General features: G+C 39.2%; 1 protein-coding gene across 1 annotated transcript; it reads left to right on the top strand.

Annotated features, from left to right (window-relative positions):
- The first annotated feature begins 6819 nt into the window (after positions 1-6819).
- Positions 6820-23016, top strand: nrros (negative regulator of reactive oxygen species). Its single transcript, XM_057825138.1, has 3 exons — positions 6820-7152; positions 8363-8480; positions 17676-23016. The coding sequence occupies exons 2-3, from the start codon at positions 8376-8378 to the stop codon at positions 19596-19598; spliced, it is 2028 nt and encodes a 675-aa protein (XP_057681121.1). The 5' UTR covers positions 6820-7152; positions 8363-8375; the 3' UTR covers positions 19599-23016.
- Positions 23017-23367: the final 351 nt, after the last annotated feature.

Below are 23367 nucleotides of genomic sequence, written 5' to 3'. Positions count from 1 at the left end.
GGGTGGTGCTGCACGACGTGCTCCTTGTCCTGGACGGCCGCCTGATCGTCGCTTTTGGTCGTCCGCCGCCGGGCGTCCTGGACGTCCTCCTGATCGTCGCTTTCGGTCGCCCGCCGCCTGGCATCCTGGGCGTCCTCCAGACTGTTCTGCTCGGTCGTCCTGTATCTGGCATTCTGGACAGCCGCCTGATCGTCTGTTCGGTCGTCTTCCACAGACGCCCTGGCCGCGCAAACCATCCGTTCCGTTCTGTTGATTCGGGTTGCGCCTGGCGTCCTGTGTGGGTGAATTCTGGGGGGACCTGTGTGGTTACCCTTTATTATATAACATAACAGAACTTGTGTGTACGTTTGGCCGAGCGCGTTACCGACTACGTCACAGTCACGTGACACAGACACTTAATAGCCACGCCCGTTCCGGTGTTGTGCCGAAAAATAGCCGCCTGCGTGAAATGTCCCCCACACGTCGGTCGTACAAACAGCTTTTTCTTACCAATCGATGGACACAGAAACGACTTTCTTTTACCGTGAATATGTATCATTTTACTCTGCTTGAACTAATAAATATTGTATTGTGAATATGCATTATTTTACTCTGCTTGAACTAATGAATCTTGTACTGTGAATATGTATTATTTTGCTCTGCTTGAACTAATAAATGTCATACCTGTGTGATTGTCATCGGGATATGGTCGTGAAAACCTGTAGACTAATACATTTCTGTTCAAAGATGGTTATATGTGGCCCAGTCCACGATTTGTTACCAAAATACATTACTAGTATTTTGTGTAATTTATTTATTTAAAACTGATTTTACAGTCGTAAATCCATTACTGTAATGCGTCCATGAAACCATTTGACGTTTTCACCTCAATAAAGCCTCATAAATAAGCGCTCCCTCAGGGGGGACATTTCACGCGGGGGGGACATTTTTCGGCACAACACCGGCTGAGTTCAGAGTTCATGAGAGTTCACAGAGAGCAGCAGAGTTGCGGCGGCTGAACACAGCAATTCGAGCTAACAAGACTCAACATTTGATACCGCCACAACATCAGCACATACAGTGTACTCAGACTGTAATCAACCATTAATAAACCATTTACCGGTATGTAGAAATAATAATATACTATATCTACATATTTGGCTAAATATATATACTATAGACAGCAGAAAATAGAATACTTAGTGGATTTTTTTTTGCAGGAAAATGTCCCACATCCTTCTGCTAGAGCAACTACTTTCCCACCTACTCAGTGTTCAAAAAATAGAACACAGATTTACATACTGCACTGTTCCTCATCACGGCCTTAATCCCTGAAGCTCAACAAACAACAGTGCCTCAGAATCATATTTAGTCAACACAACATTAGACATGCTCTGATTAGTTTCAACCAACTGCCTTACGGCCTTGCACTTACCAATCTAATCAAATTTCCATGAGTATAAACAATTAAGGAAATTATTAAACTCTCATATTAACCAAGATAAGTACTATATTTAAGGAAATATTATCACGAAAGGAAAAACATGTAGGTAGCATACGCGGAGTTCAAGGGGGGCCGAAAATGTCATTTCATGCAATTGACTTTCCAGTATATGAATTTAAAATTAAGACTTTAACGGTAAAATGTTGTCTATAAAAGTTGTATAGCAATAAAACAAAAATGAATTAAATGAACAAAATCAAAATGAATTTTCGAACAGATCATGTGACTAGTACCTTAGAGACGGTCATTTGCTTTGCTTAGCCAAACCACTTGAGGACAGAAGAAACAAGATGGGTATACGTAATTTTTTTCAAACCTAAGCTTTCAAAAGTGACCACAACTATGTCGTTTTTCAGCACAATGAGATTTTACAAGATAAAAAGCGTTTATCACAATGTCATTTTTTTCATAATGTCTTTTTTCCACAATGGCCTTATACAGTGCTGGCCAAAAGTATTAGCACCTCTGCAATTCTGTCACATCATGCTCAATTTCTCCCAGAAAATGATAGCAATCACTAATTCTTTGGTAGTAATATCTTCTTTTATTTTGCTTGCAATGAAAATAACACAAAAAAGACAATGGGAAAAAAAATAATCATTATCATTTTACACAAAACTCCAAAAATGGGCTGGACAAAAGTATTGGCACCCTTTGAAAAATCATGTGATGATTCTCTAATTTGTGTAATTAACAGCACCTGGTACTTACCTGTGGAACATAACAAGTGGTGGCAATAACTAAATCACACATGCAGCCAGTTAAAATGGATTAAAGTGGACTCAACCTGTGTCCTTGTGTGTACCACATTGAGCATGGAGAAAAGAAAGAAGACCAAAGAACTGTCTGAGGACTTGAGAAGCAAAATTGTGAGGAAGCATGGGCAATCTCAAGGCTACAAGTCCATCTCCAAAGACCTGAATGTTCCTGTGTCTACCGTGCACAATGTCTTCAATAAGTGTAAAGCCTATGGCACTGTGGCTAACCTCTCTAGATGTGCACGGAAAAGAAAAATTGATGAGAGATTTCAACGAAAGATTGTGCGGATGGTGGATAAAGAACCTCGACTAACATCCAAACAAGTTCAAGCTGTCCTGCAGTTTGAGGGTACAACAGTGTCAACCCGCACTATCCGTCGGTGTCTGAATGAAAAGGGACTCGATGGTAGGATACCTAGGGAAAACCCCACCTCTGGCGCAGAGTCATAAAAAAGCCAGGCTAGAGTTTGCCAAAACCTAACCGAGAAAGCCAAAAACGTTTTGGAAGACAAAAGTAGAGCTTTTTGGGAAAGGCATTAACATAGAGTTTAGAGCATTAAAAAAAAAAAATTTTTTAATGAGGCCTTCATAGAAAAGAACACGGTCCCCACACTCAAACATGGCGGAGATTCCCTAATGTTTTGGGGTTGCTTTGCTTCCTCTGGCCCTGGACTGCTAGACCGTGTGCATGGCATTATGAAGTCTGAAGACCAACAACAAATTGTGCAATGTAATGTAATGTAGGGCCCAGTGTGAGAAAGCTGGGTCTCTCTCAGAGCTCATGGGTCTTCCAGCAGGATATTGACGCAAAACACACTTCAAAAAGCACTAGAAAATGGTTTGAGAGAACGCACTGGAGACTTCTAAAGTGGCCAGCAATGAGTCCAGACCTTAATCCCATAGAACACCTGTGGAGAGATCTGAAAATGGCAGTTTGGAGAAGGCACCCTTCAAATCTCAGAGACCTGGAGCAGTTGGCCAAAGAAGAATGGTCTAAAATTCCAGCAGAGCATTGTAAGAAACTCATTGATGGATACGGGAAGCGGTTGTTAACAGTTATTTTGTCTAAAGGTAGTTGTTTTTGGTTTTGTGTAAAATGATAATGATTTATTTTTTTCATTCTCTTTTGTGTTTTTTCATTGCAAACAAAATAAATGAAGATATTACTACCAAAGCATTTTTCTGGGAGAAATTGAGCATTATCTGACAGAATTGCAGGGGTGCCTATACTTTTGGCCAGCACTGTACATCAGGGGTGGTCATTGTTTTTGGCTCCAGGATCTACTTTTCAAGGAGACAACTTTCTGTGATAATACCTTAACAGCTGAGGGGTTGCATAATCACATGTTGCTGACACAACATAATTAACTACGTACATTTAAAAAATACGGTATATATGGCGGAAAACACTCAGGTGACTTGAAGTCCCGCTCTGAGGCCCCCAGTTTGGCCAGATTTCAAAATTGTCCTATATGCATGTGTGATACATCATTGGAAAGCTTAAAATCTCAATTTTCTGGGGGAAGAAACATTTTGAATAGGAGGGCATTTTTAGGAAAAAAAAAAAAAAAAAAATTTAAACAGCAAAACCCTAACTGGAGGTGAGAGCACGCGAGAACAGAATTAAAGGCGCCATGATTTTAATGAGATATTATTGCGTACTTACCTCTTTTCGATCCAAAAACTCCATGTAGCATTTATCACAGAGTGTCAAGACACAGCTGTGAATGGCTACAGCCAGATTTTTGGTGGATTTTATGGGTAAAACATGGTAATATAACACGGGTCGTGATGCAGAAATCACAGACATCAAGGAGTGGTCGAGATGTTCTTTATATGTTTACCCTTTTAAACGTTTTTTTTTTTCAAGTTTTCTTTTTTTGGATCGATAATTTGTCATCTAACATATCGGAGAAAATGCGACAGTAACAAAAAAATACAATTAAACGATAGTTATGAGGTAGATATCGGTGACTTATTTACAAACACCAATTCTTTCATTGTGACGTACCTTGTTTAAAAGTTTAAAATATGCGAGTGAATAATTTTTTTAAGTGTTTTTTTTAAAAAATTTTTAAAACTAATTATTAGACATCAATTAATAATTCTAAGCTAAAAATGATAGACATTTTGAATAATAAATATACTTAATTACCTTCGTTTTATGGCTGGGTTGAAACAAAAGCGGTTGTGCGACATCTGTAAATGGGGGTTTCCAGGGTAAAATGGACAAATAAAAAATAGTTTGGGGGCTTAATACGCCATGAATCTGCTAGAGCAGAAACTGCTTTGTCAGTCTTGTCTGTGTTTTCTGCCATATACTGTATATGTACAGCGAGGAGAACAAGTATTTGATACATTGCCAATGGTTGGCAGTGTATCAAATACTTGTTCTCCCCACTGTATACAGTATATATATATTTTTGATGCCACATTCTACCCGCACTAGCATTGCAAATGACATAATTAACACCCCTGCTGTATATACTGTATAGAAGCATTATTAGGTTTGGTTACCAGCCAAGTTAATGCATTAGCCTTATTGAGTCCCACATACAGCTGGGCAAATAAGTATTTAGTTAACCACTAACTGTGCAAGTTCTCCCACTTAAAAATATTAGAGAGGCCTGTAATTGTCAACATGGGTAAACCTCAACCATGAGAGACAGAATGTGGGAAAAAAACACACCTGAAAATCACATTGTTTGATTTTAAAGAATTTATTTGCAAATCATGGTGGAAAACAAGTATTTGGTCAATACCACAAGTTCATTTCAATACTTTGTTATCTACCCTTTTTTGGCAATAATGGAGGCCAAACGTTTTCTGTAACTCTTCATAAGCTTTTCACACACTGTTGCTGGTATTTTGGCCCATTCCTCCTTGCAGATCTCCTCTAGAGCAGTGATGTTTTGGGGCTGTCGTTGGGCAACAGGGACTTTCAATTCGCTCCACAGATTTTCTATGGGGTTGAGATCTGGAGACTGGCTAGGCCAATCCAGGACCTTGAAATGCTTCTTACGAAGCCACTCCTTTGTTGCCCTGGCTGTGTGTTTGGGATCATTGTCATGCTGAAAGACCCAGCCACGTCTCATGTTCAATGCCCTTGCTGATGGAAGGAGATTTTCACTCAAAATCTCTCGATAAATGTGCGCATTCATTCTTTCCTTTACAAAGATCAGTCGTCTTGGTCCCTTTGCAGAAAAACAGCCCCAGAGCATGATGTTTCCACCCCTATGCTTCACAGTGGGTATGGTGTTCTTCAGATGCAATTCAGTATTCTTTCTCCTAGAAACCTGTGAGAACCTGTGTCTCTACCAAAAAGTTCTATTTTGGTTTCATCTGACCATAACACATTCTCCCAGTCCTCTTCTGGATCATCCAAATGCTCTCTAGCGAACCACAGACGGGCCTGGGCGTGTACTGGCTTCAGCAGGGGGAAACTTCTGACAGTGCAGGATTTGAGTCCTTGCCGGCGCATTGTGTTACTCATAGTAGCCTTTGTTACTGTGGTTCCAGCTCTCTGTAGGTCATTCACTAGGTCCCCCCGTGTGGTTCTGGGATTTTTGCTCACCGTTCTTGTTATCCTTTTGACGCCACGGGGTGAGATCTTACATGGAGCCCCAGATCGAGGGAGATTATCAGTGGTCTTGTATGTCTTCCCTTTTCTAATAATTGCTCCCACAGTTGATTTCTTTACACCAAGCGTTTTACCTATTGCAGATTCAGTCTTCCCAGCCTGGTGCAGGTCTACAATTTTGTCTCTGGTGTCCTTCAACAGCTCTTTGGTCTTGGTCATAGTGGAGTTTGGAGTGTGACTGACTGAGATTGTGGACAGGTGTCTTTTATACCGATGATAAGTTAAAACAGGTGCCATTAATACAGGTAACGAGTGGAGCCTCGTTAAACCTCGTTAGAAGAAGTTAGATCTCTTTGACAGCCAGAAATCTTGCTTATTTGTAGGTGACCAAATACTTATTTTCCACTCTAATTTGGAAATAAATTCTTTAAAAATCAAACAATGTTATTTTCTGTTTTTTTTTTTTCCACATTCTGTCTCTCATGGCTGAGGTTTACCCATTTTGACAATTACAGGCCTCTCTAATCTTTTCAAGTAGGAGAACTTGCACAATTGGTGGTTGACTAAATACTTATTTGCCCCACTGTATGTATCAGCGAATGTTGCCATACTCATGACCTAAAATATGTCCGAGGCAAGCACATTATACTACTTCCTTATTTGTGTTCTCCATTTTTCTGTCGGGTGGATACCAAGGATAAACAATTTGGGTTGAAATATGATTCCAACAAAAGTGTATTTAATATATTCAATGCAAAATACATATGTAGTGAATATGGCCCCTCTCTCCAATTATCCTTGGATATCTTTCCATTAACCATGGCCGATAGTGGTAAAACTATCAAATAGTCCGATGAATGAGGACTATCTGTACCAATAGTTTTTGTTCTATTGTAACAGTAGGCCTCAAACAGCAGGAAGGGCGTGTACGTTGACTGGTTTCCTCTCCAGTTTGCTCTCTGATCAGAACAGACCAAGATTGTCATGGGTGTGTTACTTTTTGTGGTGGCAGCTGCGCTCGCAACCACGTTTCTAATATGTGAGATATAACACTTGGGCCCTGGTGAGGAGGAAGAAGACAAAAAGTTCAGCAGTACATGCCTTCCTGTGGCCTCTCGAGCTTGAGAACTTCTTTCTGATTGCAGCTTGTCCATGTGACTCGGTTTCCGCTGCATGCTTCCGTGAATAGTAAAACAGAGGTGTCAGTGCCTCTGTCGGAGTATGGCACATAAAGATCACGCATGAGAAGACACTACAGCGGAGCGTGAGGCAGCGATGTGGTCATGGGAGCAGGCATCAGTGGCTTGGGGAATCCATACCTAACCACCACTGTAAGTTCATGCAAATTATTCCTAGGGAAGTAACAGATATTGTCTAATAAGCAACGAGAACAATCATTATTTTACTGTTTACTGATTGGGGCAAATGTACCTTCTTGTTCTTGCAACTCCATTATATAAGTGTATAATATTTATTACACTGGTTATGGGGGTTATACTATTTTAACACTGCTTGAAGAGCCTAATAGTGATGTTTGTAAAATTATAATATTTTATCAATTAATCTGTGCACCGCACAGTAATTGGAGTCATACTAGAGCCATATTATCTTTGGTCTATTACATATAGAAAACAAAGATTCAACCCTCCTGTTACCTGAGTTTTGTTGGGTCAGTTTGACCAAAGGAATTTGCACGTGTCGAAAAAATATTAAAAACTTAAGCTCATTGGTTGCTATTGATGGCGGCTGACGTCCGATCCATTTTTGACAGGGAGTCAAAATGGATCGGACGCCAATGGCAATGAGAGTTAAACGTTAAATGTGTCAGAAACTGAATTTTCAAAACTTTAATTTAATTGTTAGCAGACGCCACTAACCTAAGCAAAACACGTTTAATATCCCAAAATATCATTATTTTTTTCTTAGCAAAAAGATGGGTCAATTTGACCTCTATGAGTAAATATCCCAATATAAAATAACACCACTAATAATTTCAAAATTTTCCTAAAAAAGAATTAAACTATTTAAAATAGAAAAAACGGATAAACGATGCAATTTCACTTTAAAAGATATTTTTAAATTTTGAACGGGTCTTTTTGATGCGTCAATGTAACAGGAGGGTTAATACATTCATTTCAAATATTGAAAAACAAACCCGTTTGAGACTTGCATAGCACATAAGAGATATGCAGACTTGCTTTGACTACAAAATAATGGCAATCACGATAGAAAAAAAAATCAAACTGTTTGTAATAAAAGGCATCTTCTATTATTTTTAATTGTAAACACAAAGTAAGTGTATTGAAAATATAACATTGATTATTACAGGAATTACATTGAGTATTGTATGGTTATTTGAGTGCGTTTGGATTTACATGGTGTCGTAATGTCTTCAAACTACAATATAAAAATGTGTCCTCTTATTATTAAACCAAAACAAAAGTCATGACTGTTTGGATAGATTAATTAAAAAGGGGGACGTGGGGGTAAAACTGTCTTTCCGTAAAATGGCTTTCTCTCTTTTCCATGTTGTCGGAACAGTGAAGATGTTAAAATGTCAGTTCACGGTCCAGCATCCATCCTCTTTTGCTTGCTATTATCCATGTTGACCATCCTCACACCAGCCTCAAGTCATCCACCACGCAGTCAATGCAAGCTGGTAGGCTCTCTTTTCATACAATCAACTGTACTGTTATTTTTCTATTCTGTTCTGTTCACTTGGCAGAAATATAATAACATTTCAGAGCAACTGTAATTCATTTCTCTCCCTCAAATCGTCTCATTCAATAGCTGCTAGTTTTTGTGAATATAAAATTATCAATTGTTCTATCAAAAAAATAATTTAAATAACAAGAGCAGTTCAAATGAAACTGGCATCTCACTTTTCTATGTGAGTGAAAAGGGGGAAAAGTTAAGTTTATCAAATACGGATATTCCACGGGTTACGGTGTACTCGACTTACGAGATTTTGACTTTCTGATGCTGGATGTTTTTTTTTTCTTTAATTTTTTTTTTATTAGTCGCATAAACAGGACCTCATTGTATCTCACACTATCTTATTTTTTGGGGTTATTTTCCACTGAGCAACTTAGTATGCCACCTTATATGATGCTAACAGTGCTCGCTGGTTTACTGATGTAACACTGACAAAGCGGGACAATTGTCGGTAGTATTTGGCACGTTTTTGCTGAAAAAAAAAAAAAAAAATCAAGCGGCTTATCAATGTGATTGGGTTCTAATTAGGGTTGTTCCGATCATGTTTTTTTGCTCCCGATCCGATCCCGATCGTTTTAGTTTGAATATCTGCCGTTCCCGATATTTCCTGATCCGATTACTTTTTTTTGCTCCCGATTCAATTCCAATCATTCCCGATAATTTTTCCCAATCATATACATTTTGGCAATGCATTAAGAAAAAAATGAATAAAACTCGGACGAATATATACATTCAACATACAGTACATAAGTACTGTATTTGTTTATTATGACAATAAATCAAGATGGCATTTACATTATTAACATTCTTTCTGTGAGAGGGATCCACGGATAGAAAGACTTGTGACTTTGTATATGACTAAATATTGCCATCTAGTGTATTTGTTGAGCTTTCAGTAAATGATATTGAAGGCCATGCCCAATGCATGATGGGAAGTGGAACCATGACAAGTGAAACCACGACTGTGCGTAGTGCTACCAATTCATATATCTTCTCTGCGATGACATATAATTCAAGGAGTTAAGAAAAGATCAATTGCTTCCTTGCTTCCATACATTGCTTCCCATGATAACTAATCGAGCAGAGAGGGATTGTAAGGTTTTAGCCAATTAAAATAAGGCACCAAAGGCTGTCAAAATGCACTCTAATCAATTTACGCTGTTTTTTAACTCTCTATATTGGCAAAACAGCTCCATTATAGATGGAGCGCGACAATGCGTGAGTGGATTGTGCAGTGCATGCAATAATTGCGTTAAACATTTTAACGTCATACATTTTTAAAAAAAATTAATTATTGCTGTTATTGGGATAAACTTGATAACCCTACCTTAAGCCTAAACTAAAGACTCTGGATAAGTGTAATATATTATGTATGTAACATTAAATACAATTAGAAAATGATTTAATTAAAAAAAAAAAAAAAAATTTAAAAAAGGCATGGCCGATATTTTTTTGCCGATTCCGATACTTTGAAAATGACGTGATCGGAACCCGATCGATCGGGACATCTCTAGTTCTAATGTCTTTAAGTGACGTCTCAATTGAATTGGCTCCCTGCTGTCCGCTGCAAACCTTTTTAGACACATTCAACAGACTGGTCTTTCCTCGTCTCCCACTGTATTAAAAGTCAAAGCCAAAAGCTACATACGCTTCGCCATATTTCCTCATCTTAGCTCCATTGCTCTTTGCTGTGTGCTCGTTTGGTTCAGAAATACTGCGCACACTCTGAAAATGAGAGCGCCACTGCCACCCATTGAGTGGATGTGCAATTACACATTATTCTAGTATGGCAAAAAAATATGTTCCCCAAGGTCACAAGCCCCACTATTTGAGAAGTACTGCATTATCTTAAAGATTTCTTATAGACGTAGTCCCGGGGTTATGTACGAGTTCCATTCCTACGCTTGCGAAGTAACCCGAATTCCGCGTAAATCGGAGTTATCCCCTAAATCTCGAAAATAACTATCCAAAAAGTCCAAAACACTGCCCTCTGATGGCATCGTTGCGTCTAGCTGGACTGTCGCCTTGTATGACGGAGGAGCAGACTCGTCTGACATGGATAAAGGACAGCTGTGCTCTGGTTTGGCTCACATAAGGCTGTAAGTTGTTTCAGTTAATACTGTATATGTTAAGTTGTTATATTTGTATGCATTTGTAATTAAGTTTAGAGCTACAGTTTGTGGAGTTATGTGAGAGGTTAGGGGTTTTTTCTATGAGAATTGTAAATATGTTAGCATTCGTAACATTTAAGCTGGCAGACTTTTGTTGGGCAAATTAGTCTAATTTATTTGACTAAATTTACATATTGATCAGACTAGATGGACATTTGAGCACCAACTGTTTTGTGTTAAGTGTTTTATTGTTAAAAAGCATTTCATTTTGAACATACAGTGCCTTGCAAAAGTATTCGGCCCCCTTGAACCTTGCAACCTTTCGCCACATTTCAGGCTTCAAACATAAAGATATAAAATTTTAATTTTTTTGTCAAGAATCAACTACAAGTGGGACACAATCGTGAAGTGGAACAAAATTTATTGGATAATTTAAACTTTTTTAACAAATAAAAAACTGAAAAGTGGGGCGTGCAATATTATTCGGCCCCCTTGCGTTAATACTTTGTAGCGCCACCTTTTGCTCCAATTACAGCTGCAAGTCGCTTGGGGTATGTTTCTATCAGTTTTGCACATCGAGAGACTGACATTCTTGCCCATTCTTCCTTGCAAAACAGCTCGAGCTCAGTGAGGTTGGATGGAGAGTGTTTGTGAACAGCAGTCTTCAGCTCTTTCCACAGATTCTCGATTGGATTCAGGTCTGGACTTTGACTTGGCCATTCTAACACCTGGATACGTTTATTTTTTAACCATTCCATTGTAGATTTGGCTTTATGTTTTGGATCATTGTCCTGTTGGAAGATAAATCTCCGTCCCAGTCTCAGGTCTTGTGCAGATACCAACAGGTTTTCTTCCAGAATGTTCCTGTATTTGGCTGCATCCATCTTCCCGTCAATTTTAACCATCTTCCCTGTCCCTGCTGAAGAAAAGCAGGCCCAAACCATGATGCCGCCACCACCACCATGTTTGACAGTGGGGATGGTGTGTTCAGGGTGATGAGCTGTGTTGCTTTTACGCCAAACATATCGTTTTGCATTGTGGCCAAAAAGTTCAATTTTGGTTTCATCTGACCAGAGCACCTTCTTCCACATGTTTGGTGTGTCTCCCAGGTGGCTTGTGGCAAACTTTAAACGAGATTTTTTATGAATATCTTTGAGAAATGGCTTTCTTCTTGCCACTCTTCCATAAAGGCCAGATTTGTGCAGTGTACGACTGATTGTTGTCCTATGGACAGACTCTCCCACCTCAGCTGTAGATCTCTGCAGTACCTCCAGAGTGATCATGGGCCTCTTAGCTGCATCTCTGATCAGTTTTCTCCTTGTTTGAGAAGAAAGTTTGGAAGGACGGCCGGGTCTTGGTAGATTTGCAGTGGTCTGATGCTCCTTCCATTTCAATATGATGGCTTGCACAGTGCTCCTTGAGATGTTTAAAGCTTGGGAAATCTTTTTGTATCCAAATCCGGCTTTAAACTTCTCTACAACAGTATCTCGGACCTGCCTGGTGTGTTCCTTGGTTTTCATAATGCTCTCTGCACTTTAAACCGAACCCTGAGACTATCACAGAGCAGGTGCATTTATACGGAGACTTGATTACACACAGGTGGATTCTATTTATCATCATCGGTCATTTAGGACAACATTGGATCATTCAGAGATCCTCACTGAACTTCTGGAGTGAGTTTGCTGCACTGAAAGTAAAGGGGCCGAATAATATTGCACGCCCCACTTTTCAGTTTTTTATTTGTTAAAAAAGTTTAAATTATCCAAGAAATGTTGTTCCACTTCACGATTTTGTCCCACTTGTTGTTGATTCTTGCCAAAAAAATTAAATTTCATATCTTTATGTTTGAAGCCTGAAATGTGGCGAAAGGTAGCAAGATTCAAGGGGGCCGAATACTTTTGCAAGGCACTGTAAGTGCACATATGTGTGTTACAGCTTTACAAACTGTTAGAAAAGCTTGAAAATACTCAATTGCCTTCTTTAATGTCTGTAAAGCTGACCAAATTCTCGTTTAACGAGGACAGAGCACGTTATAATAATAAAGTAAAGTAAAAAAAAAAAGATACTTTAAGATACAATAAGTTACTGTTTATGCAACTTAAACAAAAAATGACTGAAGACAAAATGGCGGACGGAAATCACGTAAGTCAAGTACGTCATAACCCGGGGACTACCTGTATTTACAGTGGCTGCAGAGAGTTTGGGGGGGGTGTGTGTGAAATGTTTCCGTCTTCCATGGGGGGGGGGGGGGGGGGGGGGTAGTACTTAGCAGAAAATAATTAACATGGTAATGAAACATCAAGCACCTAAGAAGATGTATAAACTTTGAATATGATAACTAAGCTGTGATCTGCACACAAACAAAAATCCCCTGTAGTGCCGGATATGGCAAATTGATGACTATGAATTGATTGTATATCCGCTGTCTTGATGGTAAATTCACTTTAAGGAGAAGTCACTTGTGTTATTTGAACAGAGAAGTTGATATTTCTCAGGACATTGTAAACGAAAGTTACTCAAAAACAAAAAAAACACCTCTTTAAAACTAGTTAAATTCCTTTGTTTTCAGTGTAAATCGACTGGAAATAAGTGAAATTATCTCTATGTGCTTCAAGTAAATTTTATTCATTTAGAGTTCTAGAAAAAAAAAAAAAAAAATAGCTCGGCTTTCATTAAACTGAAAATAATCTTAACAGTCTATATCAAGCAATAAATTACCGTAGTATATTTAATCTAAAAAAAAAATGCTTTAAATACTCATTTTTAGTAGCATTTTGTGTATAATAAGCAAAATTCCCTTCCTGAACAACAAATCTCAAAAATTAAACCGTAAAAAAGCTTAAATCACCCTTTTTAAGCAACAGAACAATTCATTTAAATCATTAACTAAACTTGAAACGCTTGTTTTCTGAGATTAAAATGTTTTATTTGTTACTTGTTTTAACATAAAAATAATCTATTCTGTTCGGAAGTTTAGGTTGAAGTCTGTCAATGTGTGTCAATGAGTGTTTCTTATTTTATGAGGGGCTGGTGGGGAGTAAATGTGTCAGAAATGTTCTGAATATGAGAATAGATATTGTTCAAAACATTATTTGAAAGCATTTTCCTGATTTAGCTGAAATATAGACTTCACCATCAGTTGACAAGACAGCTCCCACAAACATTGCGCCACGCCTTCCCTTTGTAGCCTGACCCAGGCAGAGCATTTGGCTTTCACTGTCATAAACTCAAACACACGCGACATTCAAACGGCGAATTTAGGTGGTAAAAGGACAAAAGTTTTACTGCATACAAGCAGGCAGCAGTGTCTCAAGAGTGATTAGGTCGATGATACTAGATAATTATTATATAAAATAGCCCCACGCATGCACTTTGAAATGTGAAAAAATGCATAAGCAAAATTAGCGTGAAATATTTGGGTTTTTTTTTGCTTTTAACCAAGAATCCAAACTGTTCTATGTTCATATCTATAGAAATTCAGGGATGTACGCATTTATTTTCAAGAATTTTCTACTTAAAAGGCTCTTTATTTTGTGATGGACTCCACGTTGGATTTACACAATAGTGTAATTTTAGCTCGAAATATTTACGTAAAATGTATGATAACTGCCCGGGTTTTGGCTTTTGACCAAGAATCTAGACTGTTCTATGTTCATATTTATAGAAATTGCAAGATGTACGCATTTATTGACAAGACGTTTCAACTTAAAAAGCTCTTTGTTTTGTGATGGCCGACATGTTACAGTAGCGTAAGTTTACATTCAAATGATCAGGTAATTTTCGGCCAACTGCCGTCTTTTGGCAAAAAAAGTAGTAATTTAGAGATTTCTATGTCCATACAAAAAAAAAAATTGTCTTTTATTTATGTAATGTTACATTTCAATCTAAAAACGACGAGGGCTAAATAGCCGCTAGATGTGCCTCCGTGCTGAGGCAATGGTAACAACGGAATTCAACCTCAATAGGTTGTGATTGTATATAGAAAAATGCAAATTTTGCTTTTGTTTAGTGAAATTAAGATGATCCTGCATGCTTTCCTCAAGTATTAAGTTTCTGATGCGGAAATTGAAGGATTTTTTAGCTGTTGAAAACTAAATAAAAAATATTTAAATTGCTATTTTGGAAAAAAACATATATGTTAAAGTGCCTGTGAATGCATGAAAAAAATCTTAAACAGCATTATTATGTGAATTAGAATCATATTTCGAGACAATTCGACTACGTACAACAATTTGGCAAAGCGCAGATGACGAGAAATTAATCTGCCGTGTAGCCACGCCTACCACATTATAGGGCTCTAGCGTCCCCAGCTGGAGGATGACACTGGCAGGGTCACGATTTCAGCTGATTTAGAATTCAGCCCATTGAGGGAGACGATTCAGAATGAGGAAAATTGCGTTAGAGAGCAGCAAAGTGTCATTGTTTCAATATCTCTACTCCAATACTTTTACAGGATATTCTTTTTATCTAAGTATTTTCCCCAATTGCTAAATAAATGGTATGGTCATGACAAATAGCAGTCTTGTGCGAAATGCCCCATGAAATGTTAAAAATACATTTATTAAGTACGACAGGGCAAAATAGCTGCATAATGTTCAAAACAGTCGACTTCTTGCACCTCCCGAATGGTATTTTATGCCACCGGAGTTAGTCAGGCTTTTGTCATTACCCTGCCCCCGCTTCAGGGATGGAGGAAAGAGCGTAAACAAAGCAGGAGGCGTGACAGCAAGCCAACATGCTAACCCGAACCGGCGGCGTTTTTTCTGCAGCGGGCAGGCAGTGCTCGTCGCCAGGGACAGAAGGGGAAACGCCGAAAATGACAAATCACACAAAACTATCCCAACTCATGTCACACACGGCGGCAGGGTTGAATGTCTTTACCGATCGGCCAGCCTACGGCAGCGGGCAGGCAGTGCTCATTGCCGGGGAGAGAAGGGGAAAATGCTGAAAATATAAACAAAATAGGAGAAGTATTATCACCCACAAAATGCGCGCCACCTCTTTATTAAAACGTTTGCCATGATCCCAGTATTTGACATAATATAAAACATGAAGCTTACTCACTTCGTCATCCGTCCAATGGTCTCTTGATTGCGGAGAACAAGAATCTTTTGGAAATCCAAAAAGCCTCACACCACTCTCCCTGATGCAGCAACAAAAGCCTGAAGCACATTGGGCTGCCGTGATGTGAAAAATAAATGAATTAATTCGCAAAATCAGCTGAATCCGTAGTCCATCTGCATGCTATAAAGCAATACTGTATTGTGAGATGCTGACCCGGGTGAAGTCACATTCGCATTCTTCCTCAACACGAGACTGGAGCTGAAAGTCACTCATTTAAATGGCACGGGATTAAAAAAATTAAATGAATAAAACGATGGCTTCCACGCACATCCAAGCGGTCCATTTAATTCAGGAGCATAAAATACTGCATGAAATTTGAAATAAACATGCTTTTTGCTGTCATAGGCACTTTGAAGGGCCTATGACAGGATAAAAACAAATCTTAAATAGCATTAATATGTGAATTACAATTATATTTTGAGACGATTCGACTATATACAACAAACTGGCAAAGCACAGGTGACGAGAAATTAGTCTTTTTATCCGCCGTTTAGCCACGCCTATCATTATAGGCGCAAAATGAGAGAGCCACAAAATGTCATTGTTTCAGTCTCTCTACGTCAATATTTTTACAGGATATTCTTTTTATCCAAGCATTTTCCCCCAATAGCTAAATAAAAGGTATGGTCATGACAAATAACAGCAATAATAATAGCCTTGTGCTAAATGGAATATGAAATAAAAATGCATTTATTCAGTACGACATGGCAAAATTACTCCATAATGGTCGAAACTGTCGACTTCACCTTTACTGTCGCACCTCCCGAGTGATATTTTATGCCACCGTAGTTATTCGGGCTTTTGTCATTTCACTGCCCCGGCTTCGGAGAATATAAACAAACCAAGAGGCGTGACAGCTAGCCGACATGCTATCCTGAACCGAGTGATGTTTCAAAGTCTTCGAAGCGAAAAATCACACAAAACTAGCCCGGATCATTTCACATGACGACTGGGTTGTCGATTGTATCTGCCAATCAGCAAACCGCCTTGCAGTGAGCAAGTTAGAGCTTGTCGGTTCCATGCTGCGGACAGAGGGCTCGTTTGCGGGGAAGCAGCTGGAGAGTACCGCCGGACAAACAGGCTGCCGTCGGAGGAGCACGCAGCTGCCACATGGTCAACACGAATATGGCACGAATATTAATACACGGCGAAGACGTAAACACTGAGAGAGTCATACGAAAGCGGCTGCAGTTGTGCAGCTAACATGGCAGGATGTGTCTGAGTAGAGGTTTTCTACATGTCCGTCCATGATCAATCGTAAGTAAATAGTCCTTTATTTAAAGAAAGTTTGTAGTTTTCACTTTCTAATCGCTGTATTCGCGGCCATATTTAGCACAAAGTTGCAATTTCCAATGTGGTGGAAAATTTGACAGAAAACCGGGCACACGAAGAGGGCAATAACCCGAGTACAGTGCTCTCCCGGCGAGGTGGTGAGCAGCAAGATGCCGTCAGCCAAGTGGCATTCTCGGTGGACAAGGAGCATTGTCAGCCACAAAATGCAAGCCACCTCCGTATTAACACGTGTGCCATGATCCACGTATTTGACATCATACAAAACACGATGTTTACTCACTTACTCGTAAGTCCAATGGTCCCACAGTTGTCGTACACTTGTCTTTGCCCATCTCGGGGTGAACGGAAACTTTCTGAAACCCAAAAAAGGCTCACACGCCTCTCCCTGGTGCAGCAACAAAAGCCTGCAGCACATTGGGCTGGCGTGATGCGAAAAATAAACGAAATAATCCGCAAAATCAGCTGAATCCGCAGTCCATCTGCGTGCTATAAAGCAATGGCTGTGTTGTGAAATGCTGACATGCTTTTTGGTGTCATACGCACTTTAAGAAAAATAATCTTATTAAGACGTTATAAATTTGCAGCGCAAACTGTTTGTGTTTTGCCTACAGACACAAAGAACCGCTCTCTGCAACAACAGTAACCTGACGTCAGTACCTGTGGGACTACCGGCCAGCACTGAGGAGCTTCAGCTCAATGACAATCTTATCAAGACACTACACGACAACTCTCTTCATTACCCCTCACTCACTACCCTCAGCTTAGCCTGCAACCACCTGGAGAAATTACACGCAAACACTTTTCAACATTCCAAATTGTTAAAAGGTCTAAATTTAGCAAATAACAATCTGGATGTGAGTTACTTAGAAACCAGCAGCGCTTTAAAAACGTTGCGCCATCTTAAATCGTTAGATCTATCAGTGAATAAATTGGACGAAGAAATGACTGCAGTCCTTCTTCAAAATCTGACATCCCTGGAGTACCTAAATCTTTCGGGGAATCTCCTACGGCGTTTGGACGAGAGCTCTTTCAGGGATCTTCAGCAGCTCAAAGAACTGGATTTGCAGAGGAACCTACTGTTTGAGATTGACAACGCCTTCGACAACACTCCCAGATTACAGCGGCTTAATTTGGCCCTCAATTATCTGCCTTGCCTGATGGACTTCCACATGACCCAGCTGGTAGTCCTCAACGCTAGCCACAACTTCATCGAATGGTTCATCTCCAGGCAGGAAATTAACGACACTTTCCAATTAGAGACGCTCGATCTGTCCGATAACAATCTGCTCTTCTTTCCGTTCTTACCCACTGTTAGTCGCTTACGGAATCTGTACCTGTCCCACAACATTGTGAGTTTTTACGAGCACCTGGATGACAACGTCACATTCCCCAATTTGACCGCCACGGTCAAGTTCTACAACCTGAGGAAGAACACCGAGAACATTACGGCTAAGCTGTGGGACGACAGTCTTCACGGCGACATCTCCTCGGTGGAGATTTTAGATCTACGAGCAAATCAGTTGCAGTACTTCCCACATGGATTCATCCATAAAATGCCTTCGCTGTCCAGACTACGAATGTGTACCAATTGTCTGGAAAGCTTAAATCTAACGTCGGAGCAATTCTCTGGGAACTTGTATGAATTAGACGTTAGCAACAACAGACTGAAAGAGATTGTAGCGAATGACGTTACATTGAGAACTCTAAGCAATTTGACATACGTTAACCTAAGCATGAACGAGCTGGACTGCCTATCTTCTGGACTGTTTTTTCCCTTGCCAAGTCTTAGGTCAGTGGACCTCAGCTACAACAACATATGCCTTCCTCAGGCTAATTCAGGTTTAGCTTGGAAAGTCACCGCGTCCTTACGGAAGCTTTACCTGAAGGGATGCCACCTTGCGAGAATTCCACCTTTTGCATTCTCTGGACTGTCACTGACACATTTAGAACTCTCTGAAAACCCTGGACTAAGAGGGCAAGAATCCATTAAAATTCTGAGTAGAACGTTAAACCACCTAGGTTTGGGAAACACACACGTTGGTGACTTGGACTTCAGGGACTTTGTGAATCTGAAGTCTCTGAATATTTCATGCAACTCTCTTGCACATCTTCCAGCTTCAATCTTGAGTCTGGACTTAAAAGAGCTTGATTTGAGGGAAAATAAGCTGACTACTATTCCTTCAGATCAAGCTAACACATTAGCATCTAAACTTCACACTGTTTTTCTCACTGGAAATCCATTCAACTGCTGCCAATCCGAGTGGTTTAGGACCTTTGAAGCCACAAAGACAATCCACATGGTCGGACAGTCGGACATTGAATGTATGGATCTCTCCCGAACACACAGCATTAGGCGTCCTCAGACATTTTTTTGTCATGAGGAATATGGAGAATCTATTTTTTGGTACATTCTCCTTTTTGTACCTCTTTGCATTTGTTTTGTGGTTATTTCAATGACTGTATTATGCACTGTGAAGCCTAAAGTGATACAAAGATCAATCAAAAAGAAATATCTAAAGCCTACGTCCTATTGATGCTTTTATGCTGTTATAATAATAGGTTGCAAAAGGGTGTACATCTAAATAAAGTAAAACCTTTCGCAAACTGAAAGCATACCATATGTACTTTGTAACCAGTGACCAATTCCATGAGAAAAATCTGTTGTTTATTTGTGAAGGGTGATCAGTTTTACTGTAGGCAGAAGTGCACATACTTTTTTTTTTTTTTGGCTTCAAGAGCTACTCTTCAAGGAGAGAACCTCCCGCGATCTACCTTAACAGCAAGGGGGTGGGTAAAAAAAAACAGAAACACGCAAAAAAAAAAAATGAGGAGCAGAAGTATTTGCACCCCTTGTGATTTTGCAAGTTCACCCTCTTAGAAAATAGGTAGAGATCTGAAATCTCAATCATTGATGCATTTCCACTTAAAGAGACATAATATAAAAAAATCTGGAACTCACATTGAATTATTTTTAGGGCTGTCAAAATTATCGCGTTAACGGGTGGTAATTAATTATTTAAATTAATCACGTTAAAATATTTGACGCACTTAACGTGCATTTATTGTTTTAATATACAAATACAGTACATATGTACTGTATGTTGAATGTATATAGCCGTCTTGTGTCTTATCTTTCCATTCCAACAATAATTTACGGTAAAATATGGCATATTTTATAGATGGTTTGAATTTCGATTAATTACGATTAATTAATTTTTAATCTGTGATTAACTCGATTAAAAATTTTAATAGTTTGACAGCCCTAATCATTTTTCAATAAATTATTTGTAATTTACTGGGGTACATTAGTATTTGTACCCCTGAGAAAATCAGTGCTAATATTTAGTGCAGAAGCCTTTGTTGGAAATTACAGAGGTCAGACGCTTTCTGTAGTTCTTCATCAGTTTTTTTTTTTTTTTACATATAGAAACAGGGATTTTGGCACATTCCTCCACACAAATGTTCTCTAGATCTGTCAGGTTTCGTGCATTAGTGGATTTTAAGGGGGGGGCCAGGCCCCCTGGTGGCCGAAAAATATCATCGCATGAAATTGACTTCCTATATAAAAATTGTAAAGCAATAAAACTGCAACAAAAATGAATGAAATTAACAAAAATATTTTTAGAATGGGTCAAAATTATTCTTCGAACAGATCATGTGACTAGTACCTTAGACGGTCATTTGCTTTGCATAAGATCCCCCCCCCTCCCAAAAAAAAAAAAAAAAAATTAGGGGAGGGCAATTTTATTTTTCAAATGATTTTTTTTCTTTGATTGAAAATATTTTTTTTGATTGAAGCAACTTTTTTCGGTGGATTGAATGATTTAGACACAAATGTCCTACCCGTAATATGGGCATTAACTATACCCATCTCGACGCGACAATCTGTATATATAAAAAAAAAGTTGTCCGAGAGTTTAAGACGATGCTTGCCATTAGCATTAGCCTAATGCTAATGTGAGCATAGCATAGCGTTAAACACGAATGCTACGCTACCAGTTACATTTAGTGTGTATTGATCACTGAGCATAGACGAGTGTTTTTCAACCTTTTCTGAGTTATGTAAAAACGTGCCCTTGGATAAAATCTCGCGGTACACCTCAAACCAAAAATGTTCCAAAATTACTTTCTGTACAGTATGTTTAATTATAAAACAATTTCTCAGTATTTTTACTTTCTCAGTATTAGGCCTGTCGCAATAACAAATTTTAGTGTGCGATAATTTATCTAATAAATTATTGCAATATGCGATATTATTGCGCCCCCCCAATTTTTTTTAAAACCAATTTACAATAACACAGTGAGAATACAGTATATATTAATAGATCAAGTACACCCATTTAAACGGGATAAGAAAGCACACCTAAAAACAATAGACAGTGCCTCTTAAGAAAAAGACAACAATATTAATACAGCACAGAAATAAAGAAAATGTGTTTTTCAAGAAAAGAAAAATACACTTGCAGTTAATAACTTAAGCATTTAGGCAAATGAAAACATTTCCCCTCAAAGCTTCTGCAATGGTGTTCCATAGGGATGCAGCGATACAGTTAAGTCACGGTTCGGTACGATTTTCGATACAGGGGACACAATTTTCGATCCGATTCAATATATTTAATCCTCAGAAAAAAAAAAAAAATGTATTTTTTGTTTCTTTTTTTTTTTTTGCAAACAAGCAAAAATTAAATTGCCATCATATAAACATGCATTTTACTGCATAATATCTATGTGCTTACTTCTTACTGATCTGAAGAAATTTAGTATAAAAGTGCTGAGAGGCGGGGCCCACTGTTGATTGCTACAGCTCTCTTAGCAGCTAGGTTTACTACACGAGCAAGACATCCTATTTGTGGTCCGAATCCATCTGTGTCACGTACTGAATTAACAATATTTGCAGCATTATCTATAGTCACTGGTATGGATTGATTTGGCCTTCTTAACTTCCATTCAGTCATGGCGGTTTATAATTCATCGATGTAGTATATGGACTACGTGTCCCATAATCACTCTGGGGTCACGTAGCCAATGGCATGGGACGCGCACATCTGGTTTGCTATTTCATGATATCTATTGTGTTCGCGCATTAAAAAAGTTAGCAAACGTCATGTCTGCTCATTACTGCCCAACACCAGCATATGACAATCGACTTTCATAAACAGGATGAGTTTGAAGCACAGCGCTCTTAATTTGCCACCCAAATATCCGGTGTTGTGCCGAAAAATAGCCGCCCCGCGTGAAATGTCACCCCTGACGGGAGCGTCAACAACACCGGCACGCCGGAGATGGTCCGCAGTCAATCCAGAGCATTGACGCGGCCAGTATATGTTGAATAATAGGATATAATGGGAACGATTGGCTCCGGCGCCATTTTTTGATGGACCTGGAACAAAGATGCATTTTGCACAGTTGGTAACGAAGAATCCGAACTTTTAACAGCATGTCTGCACACGCACGTGCACGCGAGGCGATAAATCGCAGCAGAAAAATTACCGCCTTCATTTTTATTTGTCGTGCGATAAATGGAATTATTGCATATTGCGACAGGCTTACTCAGTATGAAACTTGAGCATGTTTAGATGAACACAAAGCCGATATCCTGGCAGGAATCTTCTTCAACAGCTCTCAGTCTCTCTCTGCTTTTATTTTTTATAGCAATTAGGCTTGAAAAGCTCAGAATTATCAGACGGGGGACTTTAGCAATGTCTTTAAATGCATCAGGGCCGAGCATCTCTCTGACAATGGCTTTGCAGCCAGGTAGTATTAATGTCCCTGCCACAATGTGGCACTTTTTTGATTGAGCAACAAGTTCAGCAACAAGGTAACGTTGAGGGCATTCTCATTTACCATTGTAGTTTTTCTCAAAAAAGTTGCCTGTTTCTCTGTGTTTTCACAAAGGCGAACAAAATAGTCCATTGACTTGTTTTGAAGTGACGGGCGTTTCGTTTGGAGATGACTTGCTTGGCACCATGACGCTGTTGGATAGCTGCTCGTGTCGCCTTCAAGAACTGCTCGGATTTCTAGCCATCAGCCACCTTGCTGTCCTCGACAATGTGTTGGAATAAAACACAGAGGGGAGAAATGACAGTCATCACATATGGTTGGGTGGCTGATGGCTAGAAATCCGAGCAGTTCTTGAACGCAACACGAGCAATACCTCACTCATCTGAACACGACTGCAACCTTCTACCTACTCCTTCCTTCCCACTGCAACTCCGCCCGACGATGTTAAAAAAAAAATGCGATATTGAATAATCTCTCACCGCATACCTGACGATCTCTTAGTGCTCCGTGGCACACTGGTTG

Source organism: Corythoichthys intestinalis, chromosome 20, assembly GCF_030265065.1.
Source record: "Corythoichthys intestinalis isolate RoL2023-P3 chromosome 20, ASM3026506v1, whole genome shotgun sequence".
In the NCBI taxonomy this organism is placed as follows: Eukaryota; Metazoa; Chordata; class Actinopteri; order Syngnathiformes; family Syngnathidae; genus Corythoichthys; species Corythoichthys intestinalis.
The sequence above is the reverse complement of the archived record's forward strand: the minus strand, read 5'-3'. Positions and strand labels throughout refer to the sequence as shown.